Source organism: Haliotis rufescens, unplaced genomic scaffold, assembly GCF_023055435.1.
Source record: "Haliotis rufescens isolate VD_foot unplaced genomic scaffold, xgHalRufe1.0.p SCAF_9, whole genome shotgun sequence".
NCBI lineage: Eukaryota > Metazoa > Mollusca > Gastropoda > Lepetellida > Haliotidae > Haliotis > Haliotis rufescens.
The window spans coordinates 32,820,992-32,840,160 of NW_025964383.1; the positions used below are offsets into that span (position 1 = coordinate 32,820,992).

At 41.4% G+C, this 19,169-nt stretch overlaps 1 protein-coding gene across 1 annotated transcript; it reads right to left on the reverse strand.

Moving 5' to 3' along the window:
* Positions 1–848: 848 nt before the first annotated feature.
* Positions 849–13,458, reverse strand: LOC124111152. Its single transcript, XM_046470765.2, has 4 exons — positions 13,309–13,458; positions 10,748–10,864; positions 2,086–2,205; positions 849–1,564 (listed from the first exon to the last, which is right to left on the reverse strand). The coding sequence occupies exons 1-4, from the start codon at positions 13,378–13,380 to the stop codon at positions 1,112–1,114; spliced, it is 762 nt and encodes a 253-aa protein (XP_046326721.2). The 5' UTR covers positions 13,381–13,458; the 3' UTR covers positions 849–1,111.
* Between the last annotated feature and the right edge of the window lie 5,711 nt (positions 13,459–19,169).

The following is a 19,169-nucleotide window of genomic DNA, read 5'->3' on the forward strand; positions in this document are numbered from 1 at the left end:
CATCATACTGCGCCACTGTTGAAAATGCTATATGACGTCATTTACTGTCCATGACGTGAGACATTAATACCATTACATCATTAGAACAATACGTTGACTTCAAGCAGGTTCTTCGTAATTTCGTTTCATTTTTTTGTCAGAGACAAATCAATTTTACCTCTGAAATTAAAAACCATCAAAACAAACACACACACACACACACACACACACACACACACACACACACACACACACACACATTGTCCGATGGTGTTATTCGTTCATCTTGTTTACATTCAACTGGTTTGTCTAGTCGATTATGAACAGACCGCCGTCATATAGCTAGGACTGCTCAAATCTCCCTCGCCCACAACACTGCTCCTTACGTATGTCTGGTTTAAGCCAGCTCTGATTGGTTAAATCTAACTTACTGATTTCAATTTCTGCTTCAAAAATAGGACTGGATGAAGATAAGCTAGCTTGTAATAGCCCATAAAAAAGGACTGTAAATTGATCGGGTGGTGATTTGGTTGATTGCGAGTCGTACACCGTACGTTAGGTGCTCACAATATCCACCACTGGTTTGTTTGGTCCAGACTCGATAATGCACAGACCGCCGTCACATAGCATTAGTATACCAAAGTATACTCAATAATTGAGTCTGGACCAGACAATCCAGTGATTGACATCATGAGCATCGATCATGCTTCAACCAAGTCAGCAAGCCTGACCACCCGATCCCATTAGTCGCCTCATACGACAAGCACAGTCGCCTTTTACGGATGTTCCGTTTTCCGGTCATTTAAGGTAAGGAAACCGGTAAATCGACTCCAGGGAAGACAGAAATAAACTAAGAATGAAAACATGTGTATGACAGAAGACTTTTATTTAATCAAGTCTGTGGATTCGCTAACATGACATCAGTGATCATTATACTCCCAATGCACGCAGAAACAAAAGCGTGGAATAAAATCAGGCCATTTGTTTGATAAGTTCCACTCTCTATATATCCGACTCAGGTACTGTGATCCTCTATCTGCGTATAAACAACACGACGTATACAGCGCGCCTAACAAATCTCTCCACAAAAATGCATGTTACGTTTCACCAGGTATCAGGAGAAAGTCTCTCTCTACTTCAGGGGAGGGGGGACTTTAAAGTTGTGGGTGAGTGGGGGAGGGACCTTCAGGGCTTTGGGGAGAGGGGGAGGGGTTTTCATCACATGGGCAAGAGCCCCGGGGGCAAGAACGGTCTCAACTTCATTATGGTTGGCCAGATGGAGTGGGGGTGGGGTCTTGATTTCGCGGTGGAGTGAGGGAGGAGTGTTCATCACATGGGCAAGGGCCCCGGGGGCAAGAACGGTCTCAACTTCATTGTGGTTGGCCAGATGGAGTGGGGGTGGGGTCTTGATGAGAGGGGGTGGCGTTCTGAAGGCAGAGGGTGGGGCTTGGCCTTTTACCAGGGGTGGTGGGAGTTGCTCGTTGAGCCAGAACGTGTGAAGACGACTGCAGAGTTTGGTGATGATGGGTCCAGCCCTCCTCTCAAATTCCTGGTATTTCATCGGGCTGCTGACGATGAACGGCTCCTAAAATGAGTCAGTGAATGTAGCTGCAAAAGTTAGCAAAACAAATCTCAAAGAGTATTTTTGCCAGTCAGAGGTTCCTCCCCTGTATTGCAATCGACGTGTCCAGGGCCCACTTGCACAAAGCGATTTTAGCGCTAAGATGATTGTAACTCCCATACTTCAGCATACAACAGTCTTAGCGCTAAGATCGCTTTGTGAAAGTGGGCCCAGTTTTCCCACAACCAAAGACGTATATATGTCTTTGCACCAACTTAAGCTGTTAAAGAACATCCAACATATGTGAAAATGGTAATTCGAACGGGTTTCTTCGTAAACATAATCGCCATTGTCTGCTGTCAATAAGCATTGTATATCCCCTGCAGAAAATACTTTAGCTCCGTCACGGCAGGGATTCCCTACACAAACAAGCACGGATACATTTTGGATAGTAGGGGTGCATTGTTTCAACCCTTAATGTAAAAAAATACATAAAGGGTTACGTGTTAACTCTTAGTGTAAAACAAATACAGAGAGAGACGTACATGGTCAGGCGAGTTCACGATGCCAAGTTTCTCCTCTACGTCCAAGAAGAACTCGGGGTCCAGGTCGGTGATGAAGCACGCCTTGATACCGTCCGATGGATCCTTGACGACTGTCAAACCCTGCAAGAAGGAATGTTACATCATCAACATAAATTCCCCCATACACAAACTGGTTGTGGCGCAGGTTGGAATTTCTGTTACTAGGGGACCCGTGACGATTCCGGGGTAGAACAGGTCTTCAGCAACCCATGCTTGCCGTAAAAGGTGACTATGCTTGTCGTAAAAGGCGACTAACGGGATCGGGTGGTCGGGCTCGCTGACTTGGTTGATGCATGTCATCGATCCCAATTGCGTGGATCGATGCTCATGATATTAATCACTGGATTGTCTGGTCCAGACTTGATTATTTACAGACCGCCGTCATATAGCTGGAATATTGCTGAGTGCGGCGTTAAACAACCAACCAACCAACCAACTATTACTAGGGTATCGCGTTAAAGACAATCAAGATGTTTAATTACTGGATTATTGCGTTAATAAGAATAAAAAAAATGTACCTCCAATCACAATGTGTGACATGACCACTGCTGGTGTGGCAGTACTGCAGAAGTATAGTAATTTAGGAAAGAAATGAGCTTCACAAAGTGTATCCTAATTTGTAAATGTTATCTAAAACCACTAGGCTGCCCAGCGGCACATCAGGCGTGTCCCGAACACGGATACTGCAGGGTGGGGGTGCAGGATGCCCCGCCCCCTTTTAAAAGTATACAGTGTACTAACCATATTGATGATAACATAATCATAACCAAATGTTGTGATGAAAGGTTTTTAACAAATACAACAATTTAGTAACTATTTTTTGGCTAAAAAACAAATTGTTTCCTAAATAATGTGTTGACATTTTTATGGGGTTTTTTAAATACACCTCCCGCTCTTTCTAAACAGCTGTTCAGCGCTTGCATCCTTTAATACTGATGAATAATTGTTAATACTTCATCACGGAGTGATGCATGGATACTCTCTACAGGTAGGACTGACAGGTGCTCGCTAACTGATTATTCGAGTTAACGCCTAATGATTATAACACCTAAGTATAAAGATAAGTGCATGTTAAAATCATGTAATCTCCTGATTGGGTGCGGCGTCAGAAAACAAACAAACACTTTCTTTTTTAAGCAAATTGTGTGAGTGGCGGGTGCTACATGTAGAGCAGGTCATGCCTACCTTTTTCACGAACACCTGGTGTCATCACTGATTTCCAGTGATTCGGGGGCACGGGTGGCCCAGTCGTCTGGGCGATTCGCTGTGCAGAGTTGCGTCCCTTGGGCACACCAGAAACCTATGATTGTGGGTTCGAATCCCGGTTCGCCCCGATTATGTTTCTAAGTTTGTCAGCACCATACCCGTGCTCGTGGGCTTCACCGAAGTGGTAAACGTCTGAGACCTGCATCACTTCGGACTTTCCTCCCACATTAAGCTGACACGCCGTGATATAACTGGAAATACTGTTAAAAGCGGCGTTAAACCCAACAACCACTCATTCCAGTGATTCATTCTTATAATTCATGTTTACGCGACATAATCCCACTTAACTTGTAGTCAATTTGAGCTTAGACGATCTGGACCTAAGTCTCGGAAATTTCCAACAGTCAAGTCCCCGGGCGCAGTCTCCCATTCACCAACTATACACCACCAGTCTGGTTTGACTTCTACTGACACTCACAGGCCCATGTGCCACCCTACATACAACCCATTAAGCTCTACAAAATTCATAAGGGTTTTGTGTATTCTTTTAGTGAAATTGACACTAATGTGTATTGCATTTTAAATAGAAACAAATGTTCGTTGATACTAATGTGTATTGCATTTAAAATATAAAAAATGTTCGATGACTTATAAAAAAAATATGTTATTTGGAACACCCTGGGAAGGTAGCGAATGTCGCCTACACAAATATTTATTGTCAATCTGCCAGGCGCCCAGGCAACTTCACGTATCTGGACTTAAAAGGGAAACAAATGGACAAAAACGATTAACTCCTGACGCATGTCACCAGCCTTGACAGTGCAAAAACTCAAATCTGATTTGAGTGCCGATCGCAGTACCATATAAATCACAAAGTTTGACTCGCTCAGACAGAGTATAGAAATAGAGTGCTCCGCACAGGGTTAAAGGCGTCGTTTATTAACTATTCGATAAGGCAACAATCATGTTGAGATTACGGGTGCTTGGGTTCGGGTTATTAATAAGACAGGCTTGATAAGGAAAGTTTACGACTAAATCTAATGTATGACTTAGTGTGACGTTACGATTTCAGTATCTGAGAAAATTTGAAATTTGAAAAAAATTGTAAAAGGTTTGAAATGATTTTGCTAGAATAAATGACAACTTGAATTATAAATGTTGACATTTTAATTTAATAATGTATTATTTGCGTTGTGCATTGATAAGTTCTTATGGATCTTATAAATGGATTTATCATCGCCCTAGCAAGGCTCGTGGGTTTACACAGAGCAGTAAACGTCACCACGTGAATTCCATATAAGGCTAATACCATAATATAAAGGACCGCCGGCCCAAAAAGTCAAATGTCAAGAGTACGGTTGGTGAAAACATAAATTATCCCCGTTTCAAAATGAAATCGAGATATTCAATATTTAAGAATAAGGAACATGCCACTCTCTCACTCATCTTACAGAAATATAACAAGTTGCAGAAAATTAGATTGTGTTTAATAATACATATATTAGTTAATTAATATACAAATAAGTCCGTACAAACGCTTCACATCGACAATATTTTAGTGGAGTGATACTACATGAAGTGTTCACTTTAACGTTGAATAATCTTTCTGAGGCAGTATAAAATTTCATATCACTCTGAAATTCTCGGGTCACATAGTTTATTACTAACCATACCACACACCAAGCACACGCTTTTCTATTAAGTAGTTTGATTATTTCTTTCACTCAGTATATTAGCGCATATTTCAGCTATTGCCATTGGCCCATCCTTCACCTGCCTTAAAACAGTCTGCATGTTAAGTGCATCTTCAAGTATTATAATCCATGCTCAATGTTTTGCTGATCTGATTATCTGACTAGATTAATTTCGGCCTCACAGAGAGACCCCCAGTCATGATAAGAAGACAACGATCGTGGTGTAGATTACCGACTGAAGGAAAAAATACTTGTATGAAGAAAAATAAAATTAAAATGAAACATCACTCTCGCAACCTACTGGTCAGGCTTGCTTATTGGGTGCGTAGATGATTGCGCATGATGTGAATCACTGGATTGTCTGGTCCAGACTCGGGTATTTACAGACCACCGTTATATAGCTGGGATATTGCTGAGTGCGGCGTTGAACAACAAACAATCATACTATCACCATTGCTGTCCGTGGGATATAGCTGGATTATTGCTCATCGTGGCAAAAATTCACTCAATCACTCACTCACTTTAAACAGCGATGAGATAGGGTTTGTGCCAGCAATTGCACGATGGGGGACACCAGATTCAGGTTCAAACAAGTACCGAGTGGGAAATAAGACCCGATAGGCGGAGGATTTAAGAATATTGTACGAAATATACTTTTTGTAATGTTTATGTCCATTTATTTTTTAATTATTATAGTTCTCTTTCGATTCTACAGTTGATCCCGCTATAGCTCGGACTTCTAAATTCATTCACCCACAGGCACCTCACTCGTATAACGATGTCTCTTAAGCACGGCGTAATGTATATGTCGTCCTGGTATAGTGGAATAAACATGTATTCACAGTGGTTATTTAGTCATTTTAAGTAATTCTACAATTTCACTGTTTCTCTCCATATCTATATTAAAAAAAACCCAAAATAAATCTGTTAAATTAATAGACGAAAAACGTTTTAACAGGACACATTGCCATGTTAAAATGTCGAAATATATTCCTCTGTTCGCCCAGCTGTGAATGGGTACCCGGTAGGATGGGATGGCAATGTGACTGTTAACATTATTATTATCATTATTATTATTATTATTATCATCATCATCTCGTGGCATTATAACGGTGAAGTCAACGTGGTGTATACATGAATAGAAAGAATAGAAAAAGATAAATCCTTTTAAGACCTTTGTTTTTCTATGTACTTAGCATGAGGACTCCAGGCCCTACTTGTAAAGGCCCGCAAGTGCCGACAGAGGGTGCTCGTGTGACAACGTCCCGATGTTGACGTCTCTTACAAACCACAATACACAGTCGTGAAGACAAATACTTGCGTTACCTTAAGCCCGATTGATCATTTGCACGGCCCTTGTTGAGGAGAGATTTAGGAATAATCTCTTCAAAAGATCCACTCTTACAATTGAAATCGAGCCACACAAGTTCTGAAGTTCACCTTACTTTTGCGAGTATTTCCAGCATTAGGGTAATTTGGGATAATTGTGCCTTAAGGGACAGACCGTTTGATAATTTTGTATCGAAACATTTTTTTCAAGCTACAGCTACAAAACCCATTCAAAGAAAAACACTCTGCATCAGAATAATTTCGGGGACAATCTTTTTTTTTAGCTAAAACAAAATTACATGTTTTTGTTGTTGTTTTTTATTATTACACCCAGCACTATTCCAGCTATACATGATTGCGCTCTGTACATAATTGAGTCTGGGCCAAACAATCCAGTGACTGTCATCACGTGCATACATCTATGCAATTGAGATACGATGACAAACATCAACCAAGTCAGCGAACTGACCATCCGATCTCGTTAGTCGCCTCTTACGACAAGCATGAGTTGCTGAAGACCAATTCTAACCCATAATTCTTCATGGGGCCTTAAATTACATGTACATCTACCTATGTTGTGCTATATTCTATATGTCAGTGTATTAAATCGACATTCTATCATAATAAATAACCTGGGCCTGTTCACCATCATATTTTTGTTTCGTTGTGCCGTCACCATCTCCAACTTTCCAATCGCTAACTTTTGCGCAGACTTTCTTTTAGCTAGTGAGAGGAATTTGATTGGACGGCTATTTTTAGCGTCGTCCAATATCAATCGGGCTCTATCGTAGTGAAAGGCCAATGCATGTAACGTCCTATTCACGATAGAGAGCCCTTTAACCAGAGTTTTTGACTTAGGAAACTCTGGTTCAAATAAGGAATATTTTGTTACGAACACATTTTCAGTAAACAGGAAAAAAACATTATTTGAATGAGGACCTCCGGCCCCTGTGTTATTTGCAGCATGAAAAATTTAGTCGTTTATTCAGTGAAGTGATATGCCCCAAACAACTCCACGTATATTCACTGACGATTATGTCAATATCCAAGCTACACTACGAGCGGAAAGCACCCCCTAGCTCTACAGTGTCATTCCTTATTCCTCTATGCATGCAGATTATTATAGAGAGCAATCGGTCTTTATCATCAGGGGCGCTCCTACATATCCCGAGAGATGCAAATATTCCCAATTAAAGTCATATCCTTCTCCAGCACGGATATGACGGCGGAGATAATAAGTGAGATTTCAATACACGTGGCGGTGTAGGTGGGAGTGTAGTTTACCCGGGGTCGCCATACATCTCAATTACTTTGACCTTACACTCATTGACGTGACACTAGCAGTCGCTGGGTAAATGAAGCAAGACGTTATAAGTGTTGACAAATAACTGGATAGGAGTGCTGTATCGGCGACGTACATTGTTCAGTTGCGTTTTGGAATGTGTATTGCTGAGAATTGTTGTGTTGAGCATGCTCGTTCTTGACCCCCCCCACCCCCCGACCCCACCCCTCTCCCCTTCCTCACTCATTCACTTTTGTTGTCGAGACTTTATGGTAGAACCTAACAGCTTTACTCCACTAGTTTTTTTAATGATAACATATAGCAAACCCCTTTAGAGGGCACATTTCTACTGGTCCTTATTATGCCGTAACTGTTGGGCAGTTTGGCGAGGACTTCAGGACTAGTGTCACAGCGAAATAGGTCCCCAGTACCCTAGACTTATCTCTCCATGGGAATTTCAGAGCGAAATAGGTCCCCAGTACCCTAGACTTGTCTCTCCATGGGCATTTCAAGGCGAAATAGGTCCCCAGTACCCTAGACTTGTCTCTCCATGGGCATTTCAGAGCGAAATAGGTCCCATTGTCTCTCTGTGGGCATTTCAGAGCGAAATAGGTCCCCAGTACCCTATACTTGTCTCTCCATGGGAATTTCAGAGCGAAATAGGTCCCATTGTCTCTCTGTGGGCATTTCAGAGCGAAATAGGTCCCCAGTACCCTAGACTTATCTCTCCATGGGAATTTCAGAGCGAAATAGGTCCCCAGTACCCTAGACTTGTCTCTCCATGGGCATTTCAAGGCGAAATAGGTCCCCAGTACCCTAGACTTGTCTCTCCATGGGCATTTCAGAGCGAAATAGGTCCCATTGTCTCTCTGTGGGCATTTCAGGGCGAAATAGGTCCCCAGTACCCTAGACTTGTCTCTCCATGGGCATTTCAGGGCGAAATAGGTCCCCAGTACCCTAGACTTGTCTCTCCATGGGAATTTCAGAGCGAAATAGGTCCCCAGTACCCTAGTCTTGTCTCTCCATGGGAATTTCAGAGCGAAATAGGTCCCATTGTCTCTCTGTGGGCATTTCAGAGCGAAATAGGTCCCCAGTACCCTAGACTTGTCTCTCCATGGGCATTTCAGGGCGAAATAGGTCCCATTGTCTCTCTGTGGGCATTTCAGGGCGAAATAGGTCCCCAGTACCCTAGACTTGTCTCTCTGTGGGCATTTCAGGGCGAAATAGGTCCCCAGTACCCTAGACGTGTCTCTCCATGGGCATTTCAGGGCGAAATAGGTCCCATTGTCTCTCTGTGGGCATTTCAGGGCGAAATAGGTCCCCAGTACCCTAGACTTGTCTCTCCATGGGCATTTCAGGGCGAAATAGGTCCCCAGTACCCTAGACTTGTCTCTCCATTGGCATTTCAGGGCAAAATAGGTCCCCAGTACCCTAGACTTGTCTCTCTGTGGGCATTTCAGGGCGAAATAGGTCCCCAGTACCCTAGACTTGTCTCTCCATGGGCATTTCAGGGCGAAATGGGTTATTAATGATATTACGCCATATGCTGTTTCACACGAACACATCTTTTTTAGAGCACTACGTCTTTTTCCAAACTCAGGTGTCAATCAAATCAAATGTTTTTGTAAATTATTTCATCAAAGTATCAGTAATACTTGGATACTAAAAAAGAAGCCATTGAATTAAACACATTGAACAATTTATATGTTGGGGCATCTGCTACTAGAGATTTACTACTGAAACAAAATCTTAGCAAAAGAGACCCTAAGAAACAAAATAAATCCAATTTATAAAAATAATTTGCATCTCCCAAATGATGCATCAATTGTTCAAAATGAAATGCTGCCAAATAAAGAAAAGGTGTCAGAAACGTTCAATGTACACAAGAAGGGATAGTTCGAACGCATCTTAAGCGTCCTACCGCACACCGCGACCTTCTATGCTAACAAGACGCTTGAGAATACCGATTTGACGATCGTGAATGATTAGAACAGGTATATAATTGACTGTAATTGACCTTTCAGATTGTTCTTGTTCTTCAAAGGGCCATGTGCATCACAGGGTTGCCATATTACCCGTGTTAGCAGAGCTCGTCGCTTCAGTATCGTTGTTTAGACTCAGGTATGTACAATGTATTTTTGTGGTGAGCATGTTTGGATTAGTCGGAATAAAACATCTTCGTTTTAAGTGTGCCATTTCCAATTTTCATTACTTTCGGGTCTGCGGAATCAGCTAAAGGGATTTCGTTTTGCGCTGTTAAGTAATTAAAAATATATGTTACCCTGCATTTGTTTCAAGCAATATGGCAACGCCCAGTCAAGACGATCTGATCGATTATCAAAATCTATGTTGAAATAAACGGGTCTTATCTCGCGAGGTGCATCAAATTACCTGAACATCTTGATTAAAAACATGAAAAGATTAGGAAAATATCTGTCCAAGCCCAGTTGACGGTACACGTGCTCTGCACATCCTGCTGTCGACCGAAATCTGCACTTGAAATCTATGTTGTTTATGAACCGGATGTCTAGATCGTTACGCGATTTTGATTGGACAGTGCATAGACTCGTTAGTCTATGATTCGTTACTCAGTGCGGGAGTAACGCTCAAATCGTGCCAATGACGTTTATCGCTGAGAGTTAGTGAGTGTATTTGACTTGTTCATGATTATAATCCTGAAAATAATATAGTTTGGACAAGGAAAACCGGTGACTGAATATTTAAATTACATATCGTGACAGATATATAGATGTCCACGACAGCTTCAAATAACCATCCAACACTACGTGTACATGTACCTACATGAGCGTATGTGCGTACCCGTGAAGATCCGGGGTAGAACCGGTCTTCAGCAATCCATGTTTGCCGTAAAAGGCAACTAACGGGATCGGGTGGTCAGGCTCACTGACTTGGTTGATGCATGTCATGGTATCCCCATTGCGTGGATCGATGCTCATGATGTCAATCACTGGATTGTGCGGTCCAGACTTGGTAATTTACAGACCGCCGTCATATAGATGGAATATTGCTGAGTGCGGCGTTAAACAACAAACAAACATACAAACAAACAAAACAAAAACGTGCGTTACTGCGTCTGCGAGTGGTTACTCACCTGAGCTGTGTCTGAGTAGGTCTCAATCTGCTTCAGTCTTCTCGGGTCATCCAGTGACATGGGTTTGTAACCAGGGGCAACAGCAAATTCATCCCCGCCATTGTTCCATCTTTTATTCTGCAACAACACATTTAATAAATTAAACCTACGGACTTATATGAAATCATCGCCGCTATGAACAGTATCTAAGTTATATAACGGAGATGGTGACGGCACAGCGAAACAAAAATATGATGGTGAACGGGCCCAGGTTATTTATTATGAGTGAGTGAGTGAGTGAGTGAGTGAGTATGGTTTTACGCCTCTTTTAGCAATATTCCAGCAATATCACGGCGGGGGACACCAGAAATGGGCTTCACACAATTTACCCATGTCGGGATTCGAACCCGGGTCTTCGGCGTGACGAGCGAACGCTTTTACCACTAGCCTACCCGACCGCCCCCTCTGCGTTTGATGAGGACTGACATGGAGAGTGTACAGTCCTCCCTGGTTATGAGTGAGTGAGTATGGTTTTACGCCACTTTTAGCAATGTTCCAGCAATATTAGGAGGGGGACACCAGAAATGGGCTTCACACATTGTACCCATGTCGGGAATCGAACCCGGGTCTTCGGTGTGACGAGCGAACGCTTTAACCACTAGGCTACCCGACCACCCCTCCCTGGTTATGAAGTCACCTTTCGCCCAGCGTAAAATGTGGCATTATACGGGTAGGTCAAAACAAGACCTGACTGATATGATATATATAGAAGATTTGTTTACAATTTAGTTTATAGAAAAGGATATTATCATTAACATCAAACAACTATGAAAACAACTGAGATCAATAGAGTTAGCTTGTTGATTTAGAAGAGAAAATTATCCCTGAAAGATAAACTTCAAGTTTTTGTCAAAATTTCAAACCCAATGGCATTATAACCAGGGAATCGGAACGTTTGTTCTGAAAAAACCCCATTGGCATTGGCATTATAACCAGGGTGGCATTAAAAACAGGGAATCTTGCACTGCGTGATTCCGTTCTGAGAAAAACATGGCATTGTAACCAGGATGGCATTATAACAAGGGAAGTTTGCACTGCGTGATTCCGTTCTGAGAAAAACACGTCATTGTAACCAGGATGGCATTATAACAGGGGCGTTATAACCAGAGTGGACGACTGGATGCACATTATCTTGTCACCCGACACTGAGATCACACACATTTCGCTCCAAGCTTCTACAAATGAAACAATAAGAACTGCTATTGTTCCTCAGCTGAGCTGGTACAGACGGGCAGAAGGGCTCTATTTGTGTGTTACTAGTATGAGCAAATCCGTGACCCAAGACAATATGACAATATGCCGGTACTGTTTTTATCTAAATGTTTATCGTTACGTTCCTGAAAATTCCAAATTCCTGAAATCCTCTTAAATCAGCCTTTTTGACACATTTAGTATTACGTTATCCTTACGTGTTGTCATAGTGAGTGAGTGAGTGAGTGATTAGGCTTAACGCCGGTTTTAGCAATATTCCAGCAATATCACGGCGGCAGACACCAGAAATGGGCTTCACACATTGTACCCATGTGGGATATCGAACCTGTGCCTTTGGCATGACGAGCGCACGCTTACCCACTAGGCTACCCGACCACCCCTATACGTGTTGTCATAAGTCTAAAACATGCAATTGTTGAAATGAACGTCTAATTTTCATTCTCGTGAACACATCTGATTACTGGCAGAATGATTTGTAAACCTTTCCTCATTTCTAAATTGTACATATCCCGTGAGCCTCAACGGCTCCAATCATACATTGTCCTTTTTTCTCACAAGCTCTTGTGACTATTAAAGCGTTCTATTAATTTCTTACGCTGGGGAGACGAGATGTGTTGTGATAATGACAGATTTATTACATTTCTGAAATATCATTCTGATATTACCTTCTCGTAAACACTACCACTACACACCACGTTCGGATACAAATAAATTGAATTTATGAAAATGACGCTATTTCATGCTAAATCTTACCCCTATGTAATCTAATTTTCCGGAAATTACGAAGATATGACACGTAACCAATATCTCCCTAAGTCTCTATAGGTGTGACGAATTTAACGTAGCGGCGGCAAATACAGACTCTAGTGGAACCAGTCTTACTCAACCAAAGAGTGGACTGTAAAATTTTATATTTAAAAATACTTTAGCATTTAACACGATATAATTATACTAAATATACTTATTATTAATTATCAAAGTAAGTGTTAAAAATTTAAACTGATTATCACTTGAAAGTACCGAGTGCGTTGAACCAAACGATACCACGACCATCCGACAAGCCATTATCTTCAACGTTGTAAGACGTTCATGACATAATTTCGCTTTTCCTCCAATATTGAGCACGGTACAATTTTGAAAATAGTTATTTTTCTTATTCTTAAAATTATTCTTTTCTTTTCCACACATAGCATAATGCGTTTTTGGCAAAATTTGATGTAAAAAATCCCATACACTGACAAAATTCTTACAAGAAATTCCTAAAGTGAATGATGAATTCCCAAACTAAATGAAGAATTAAAAATAATTACCCTGTGAAGTGTCGCCGACTGCGTTGGACAAAATGTTGCCACTACAATGAGACAAGCCAATATCCTCATCATTGTGAGACTTTCAGGGCGCGATCTCGTGTTTTCTCCAAGTGAGCAGCTCCGAGACTGAAAGGGGTATGCGGCAGAATGATTGGCTTGCCCCTAATATATACCCGGTGACAGACATGACAAATGACCCTTGCAAATGGCCGCCATGTGTACTATGTTTGTCTTTCCCGATAAACATGTTTACACTAACAACATTTCAAGTTGAATCAATGCTTACACGCGACCGCGCGCAACAAGTGTTACTGACTCGAGTGGAAAATCGTGTGATATTGATGATTTTCGTTTCGGATTAAATCTGGTTTCAAATTAGCTCGAATTATGTTATTTATGACCATAAGGACTTCTCTGAACCCGTTTCATTTAGCGAATAAAAAGACCAGTGTTTTCATTGTCATTGAAAAAGATTTGAGTTGGCGGGTTTAATAAAGAAATTTCCAAATCCGTTTTCGTTTCCTTGCTCAACAGGTGCGAGGAATTAATTTGATGATTTTGTCTTATATCAGTTTTCTCCCCTTTTGCTTAACTTTGCTACATTCATAGTTGTGGAAATTGGGAACTTATTCAGGTTTATTTCATTCATAAAAGTTGTGGAATTTCTGCATTTTCTCACAGTCCTGCTATATTGTATTCCCATAATTCTGCTACGACGCCCTTCAATGGGGGCTTTATGAATTGAAGCAGGGTGTTGCAATGATCGTCACAATGTTCATGGAGTATAATGAATCCCCATTAATTAAAACGAAACGCGATTACACAACCAGTAACCTGCAGCCAGGACACGAACATAACGTCATGAGACAGTGAGATGAATCTATGTTTGAAAGGATGCCTTTTATGTCATTATATATATATACTTAAAGCGTTAGGGACCACCCGATTCTTTCACATTAAAAAAGTTAACTTGTCACCACATCTCGAATTAACAACAGTAATATGTAAGAATCGGGTGGTTTTTACCTCATTTTTATCAGTATATAATAATAATAAGTCAGCCGTGCCGAATGTGGGTGTCTGTTCTTAAACGACATCTATTTGTTTGGACCCATGAAGATTCCGGGGTAGAAAAGGTCTTCAGCAACCCATGCTTGTCGTAAAAGGCGACTAACGGGATCGGGTGGTCAGGTTCGCTGACTTGGTTGATGCATGTCATCGATCCCAATTGCGTGGATCGATGCTCATGATATTAATCACAGGATTGTCTGGTCCAGACTCGATTATTTACAGACCGCCGTCATATAGCTGGAATATTGCTGAGTGCGGCGTTAAACAACAAACCAACCAACCAATCTATTTGTTTGACAAGTGGGTGGTCTGATTCGCTGACTTGGTTGATGCATGTCATCGTATCCCAATTGCGTAGATCTATGCTCATGATGTCAATTACTGGATTGTCTGGTCAAGACTCTATTATTTACAGATATCCGTCATTTAGCTGTAATGTATCTGAGTACGGCGTTATACAACAAACAAACAAACAAACAAACAAACACAGAATCGCGAGCGCGGATCTAAGTCTACACGAATTCCGCGCTGCGGGAAGCGATGTTCTGATGCTTTTGTAACAGTTGTTGTTATTGTTGTTTAACGCCGCACTCAGCAATATTCCAGCTATATGACGGCCGTCTGTAAATAATTGGGTCTGGGCCAGACAATCCGGTGACTGAGATTTGTAGCCGTAGTGTATATGACACTGGCACAGTGAGTGAGTGAGTTTGATTTTACGCCGCTTTTAGCAATATTCCAGCAATATCACGGCGGTGGACACCAGAAATGGGCTTCACACATTGTACCCATGTCGGGAATCGAACCCGGGTCTTCGGCGTGACGAGCGAACGATTTAACCAACAGGCTACCCGACCGCCCCGACACTGGCACAGCCATAATGGAGTAACAAAGTGGTAACACAGAGAGACGGATTTCTTCGTTTGTTTTACTAGTAGTACGCATGAAATAACTATCATTTATGACGTTTAAAAAATACTGTGACGTTTTGAACAAACGTTTCCTCGTGGCTGCCATCTGTAAGTGTTTTGGTTGCCCGGCAACACAGGAGGTGCTTAGACCAAACGTTCTGTCTTCACTCGTTAGTAAAGTACAGACTTGGTGCTAAACACCAAACCTTTGCATGCTTTATATATTTTAGAAAGGCATTCGACAGTTTAGACAGATCCCGCCTTTGTTTTGAGGAGAGCCGGTTTTAAGGGGACCATGTACAATACGATACAATCATTGTACAATATTATTAAATGTACTGTGCGTGTAAATGACATGTTAACGCCTATGTTTAATGTACAGTACACTACGGTTATAATGAACTCAAGGGGGCCAGTAATTTTAGTTCGTTATAACCGTAGTTCGTTATAAACATATATATACAGCAAAAGGCCAGGCAAAAAACAACAGTTCCTTATATCCGCCAGTTCGTTTTAAGCGTTTTCGTTATAAACGTAGTTTACTGTATCTAGACGTGTAGAACAAGGACATCTGAAGAATGGTGTCGTCATAGATAACGTAAGCATCTCATTACTGCTACGGTTTAGTCCCATTGTGCCTACATCATAAATTTGCCTACAGAAAATAATGTAGGCACAGTAGGAACTCAGTTTCATCCCTATTTATGTTAATGGACTGAACCACAATTGTTTGACTTATGTATTTTTAATATCTGTTGACCAATCAAGTCAGGCTTGTACTAATGCATCTTCCTGTATAAAATGTTAAAACAAAATAATATAGAATCAATCACATCAATTAACTATTTTTTAGATCAGTGCATTTTCAGTTCTAGTCCATTGTGTGTTCAAACACGCCAGTTCTTAAGCTGAGCAGAGATGTTGAGATAACAGTCATGTCTACTGATGCATCACTCTCTGAGCATCAGACCGTATCATTTCATGATTTGGACTGCAGAATGGGACTGCAGGCAGAATAGGACTGTAGGCAGAATGGGACTGTAGGCAGAATAGGACTGTAGGCAGAATAGGACTGTAGGCAGAATGGGGCTGTAGGCAGAATGGGAGTGTAGGCAGAATGGGACTGTATAGGCAGAATAGGACTGTAGGCAGAATGGGGCTGTAGGCAGAATGGGAGTGTAGGCAGAATGGGACTGTATAGGCAGAATAGGACTGTAGGCAGAATGGGGCTGCAGGCAGAATGGGACTGCAGGCAGAATGGGACTGTAGGCAGAGTAGGGCTGTAGGAAGAATAGGACTGTGGGCAGAATGGGACTGTAGGCAGAATGGGACTGTAGGCAGAATGGGGCTGTAGGCTGAATAGGACTGTAGGCAGATTGGGACTGTAGGCAGAATGGGGCTGTAGGCTGAATAGGACTGTAGGCAGATTGGGACTGTAGGCAGAATGGGACTGTAGGCAGAATGGGACTGTTGGCACGTTGGAAAGACAAGAGGGCAATACGCTGGCGATGTTGTCTGAAGGACTGATCATTTGATATTCTCGGACTTTGTATGGACATCAGATATTGATTTAGCTACCGCTGCAAAACTAGATATGTTTTTATTTAAAAATATAAGCCTGAATATTTTTTTTAAAGTTACACACCGTGCAACAATGTAATTTTCGTGACAGGCAATTTCGTTCCTTTTTTCAGAAGAGAGCATGCAGGTTATTTGTGGGTGTCCACAGAAATGCAGATATCTGCGCAGTACGTGAAGCATTGGCAAGAAGGTAGTGCTGACAAAACAAAGAGTCTAGGCTTTAAGATAGTTCAAGTGTGAAAAAATAGACTCCCCAAAAAAGCTTTATAACACGAAAAATAAACCTTGACAAAAATCTGATTTTTTTTCAAGTGTTTATCCTCAGGTATGTCCCAGCTTTTTAATTGTCGTTTTACCGGTGAAGACCATGTATGAGGAATTCAAGGATGTGGGTATCGCAGCTGATTTTGAAATAACGGTGATGGAATTTCAGTCTCAATACCAGTGTACGTATGACGTGATTTTGTAAACATTATCCAATATGGCTAACACAAAACGACGGAGTAACTAATAGGTGAAAAGCCCCAGTGGCAACAAACTGAAGGAATATCAAAACTTTCATAATAGGTGGGAGACTGTGGGAGCATTGAGTGGGGTGTGCCAGTTCATCACCGATTAGACCAACGATGAAAACAATGGTAGGCCGACAAAATCTTTCAAAGAGCTCTTCGTCGTTGTGCATATCAAGAGAATTGAAGCAGTCTGGAAATGTCCGCTGAATTGGTAGTTTTTCTTTTTTAGGCCCTAGGCGACACACTATGCGTCATGTGTGTTTGACGTCATCTCAAGAATGGCGTCAATGCACGGCGCCAGGGTGCAGTGCCTTTAATCATTATGGGTTTGAGAAAATTTCATGGGGGCAAGGGCCATGGGGATAAGTAATCGTTGGAAAGATGTAACCAAACTTTTAAAAGAAACTTTATCTTTGTCTTACATGTGTAATCATATGCGTACATACGAAATACATAAATAATAATGAACAAATAATATATGAATGATATAAAATATTAGACAAAACATGTTTGTGTTATTTGGCAACAATCATAAGAGGGAGGCAGGTCCCGTCCTAGACTGGTTTACCTGCCCTAGAGCGCTTGCGCTCCTCGCCTGCAGCCGCTAGGAGGCGAAGGAAAGGGTACCAGTCTAGGTCTATCCGACCTATTTCCCCATACAGCATTTCACTGCAGTGAAACGTTGACCCATTTCCATGAAGCGGGTCTTTCTGTCGAGAGGGGCGGAGACAGGCCTAAAGCATATCGCTCTGCGCGAAACGTTGACCCATTTCCGTGTAGCGAGCTCTTCCTGTCGAGAGGGTTGGGAACAGGCTATAGCTTATCGCTATGCGGGAAACGTTGACCTATTTTCCGATATTAGCGAGATATTAGCACTTTTGGACAATGTTAATAATTGACGTATCAGGCTACAGGAGTCAGATTATTACCATCAGGGAGGTAACTCTCATAGAGAAGTATGGTTCATGGTTAAAAATAACATACGCACTTACGTGGGTTTCAATGTTAACAATATCTGCATTTCTCAATGTGCAGATCTACCTCATTATAAAATAATGTTACAAAATTGTAGCTATTACTTTGAAAAGATTAATTAAAAAAATAAAATATTAGGAATTTTACCACTGTAGATATAGCATTGTCAGCAGTATCATGTACACCACTATGACTGTGTCAACCCCATGTTCCTTGAAACAATAACGCATGTTTCAGGTAGTCATTGTTATAAAAACATATTTCTAGTTTTGTTTTCAGAATATGTTTGTTTTCTACTTTTATATAAACCCGTGAAGATCCGGGGTAGAATAGGTCTTCAGCAACCCATGCTTGCCGTAAAAGGCGACTATGCTTGTCGTAAGAGGCGACTAACGGAATCGGGTGGTCAGGCTCGCTGACTTGGTTGATGCATGTCATCGTATCCCAACTGCGTAGATCGATGCTCATAATGTCAATCACTTGATTGCCTGGTCCAAACTCGATTATTTACAGACGGACGTCATATAGCTGGAATACTGCTGATTGCGGCGTTAAACAGAACAAAAACAAAAACAAACAAACAAACAAATATTACATAAATATTTAAACTGAAATGGGCCATTTTATCATTCCTGATTCTTAAGGTACCACGTGCAAATTACAATTTGTTTTATCTTCTGGGTTCCACGTGCGCCTTATGACAATATATGTACTTGCATCAATAGGTAGGTATGCTAAACAATGTCTTTGTGCCGTGTTGATTCTCTGGATCAAAGTTATCTTGTATGAATTTTGTTTTTACATTTCTATG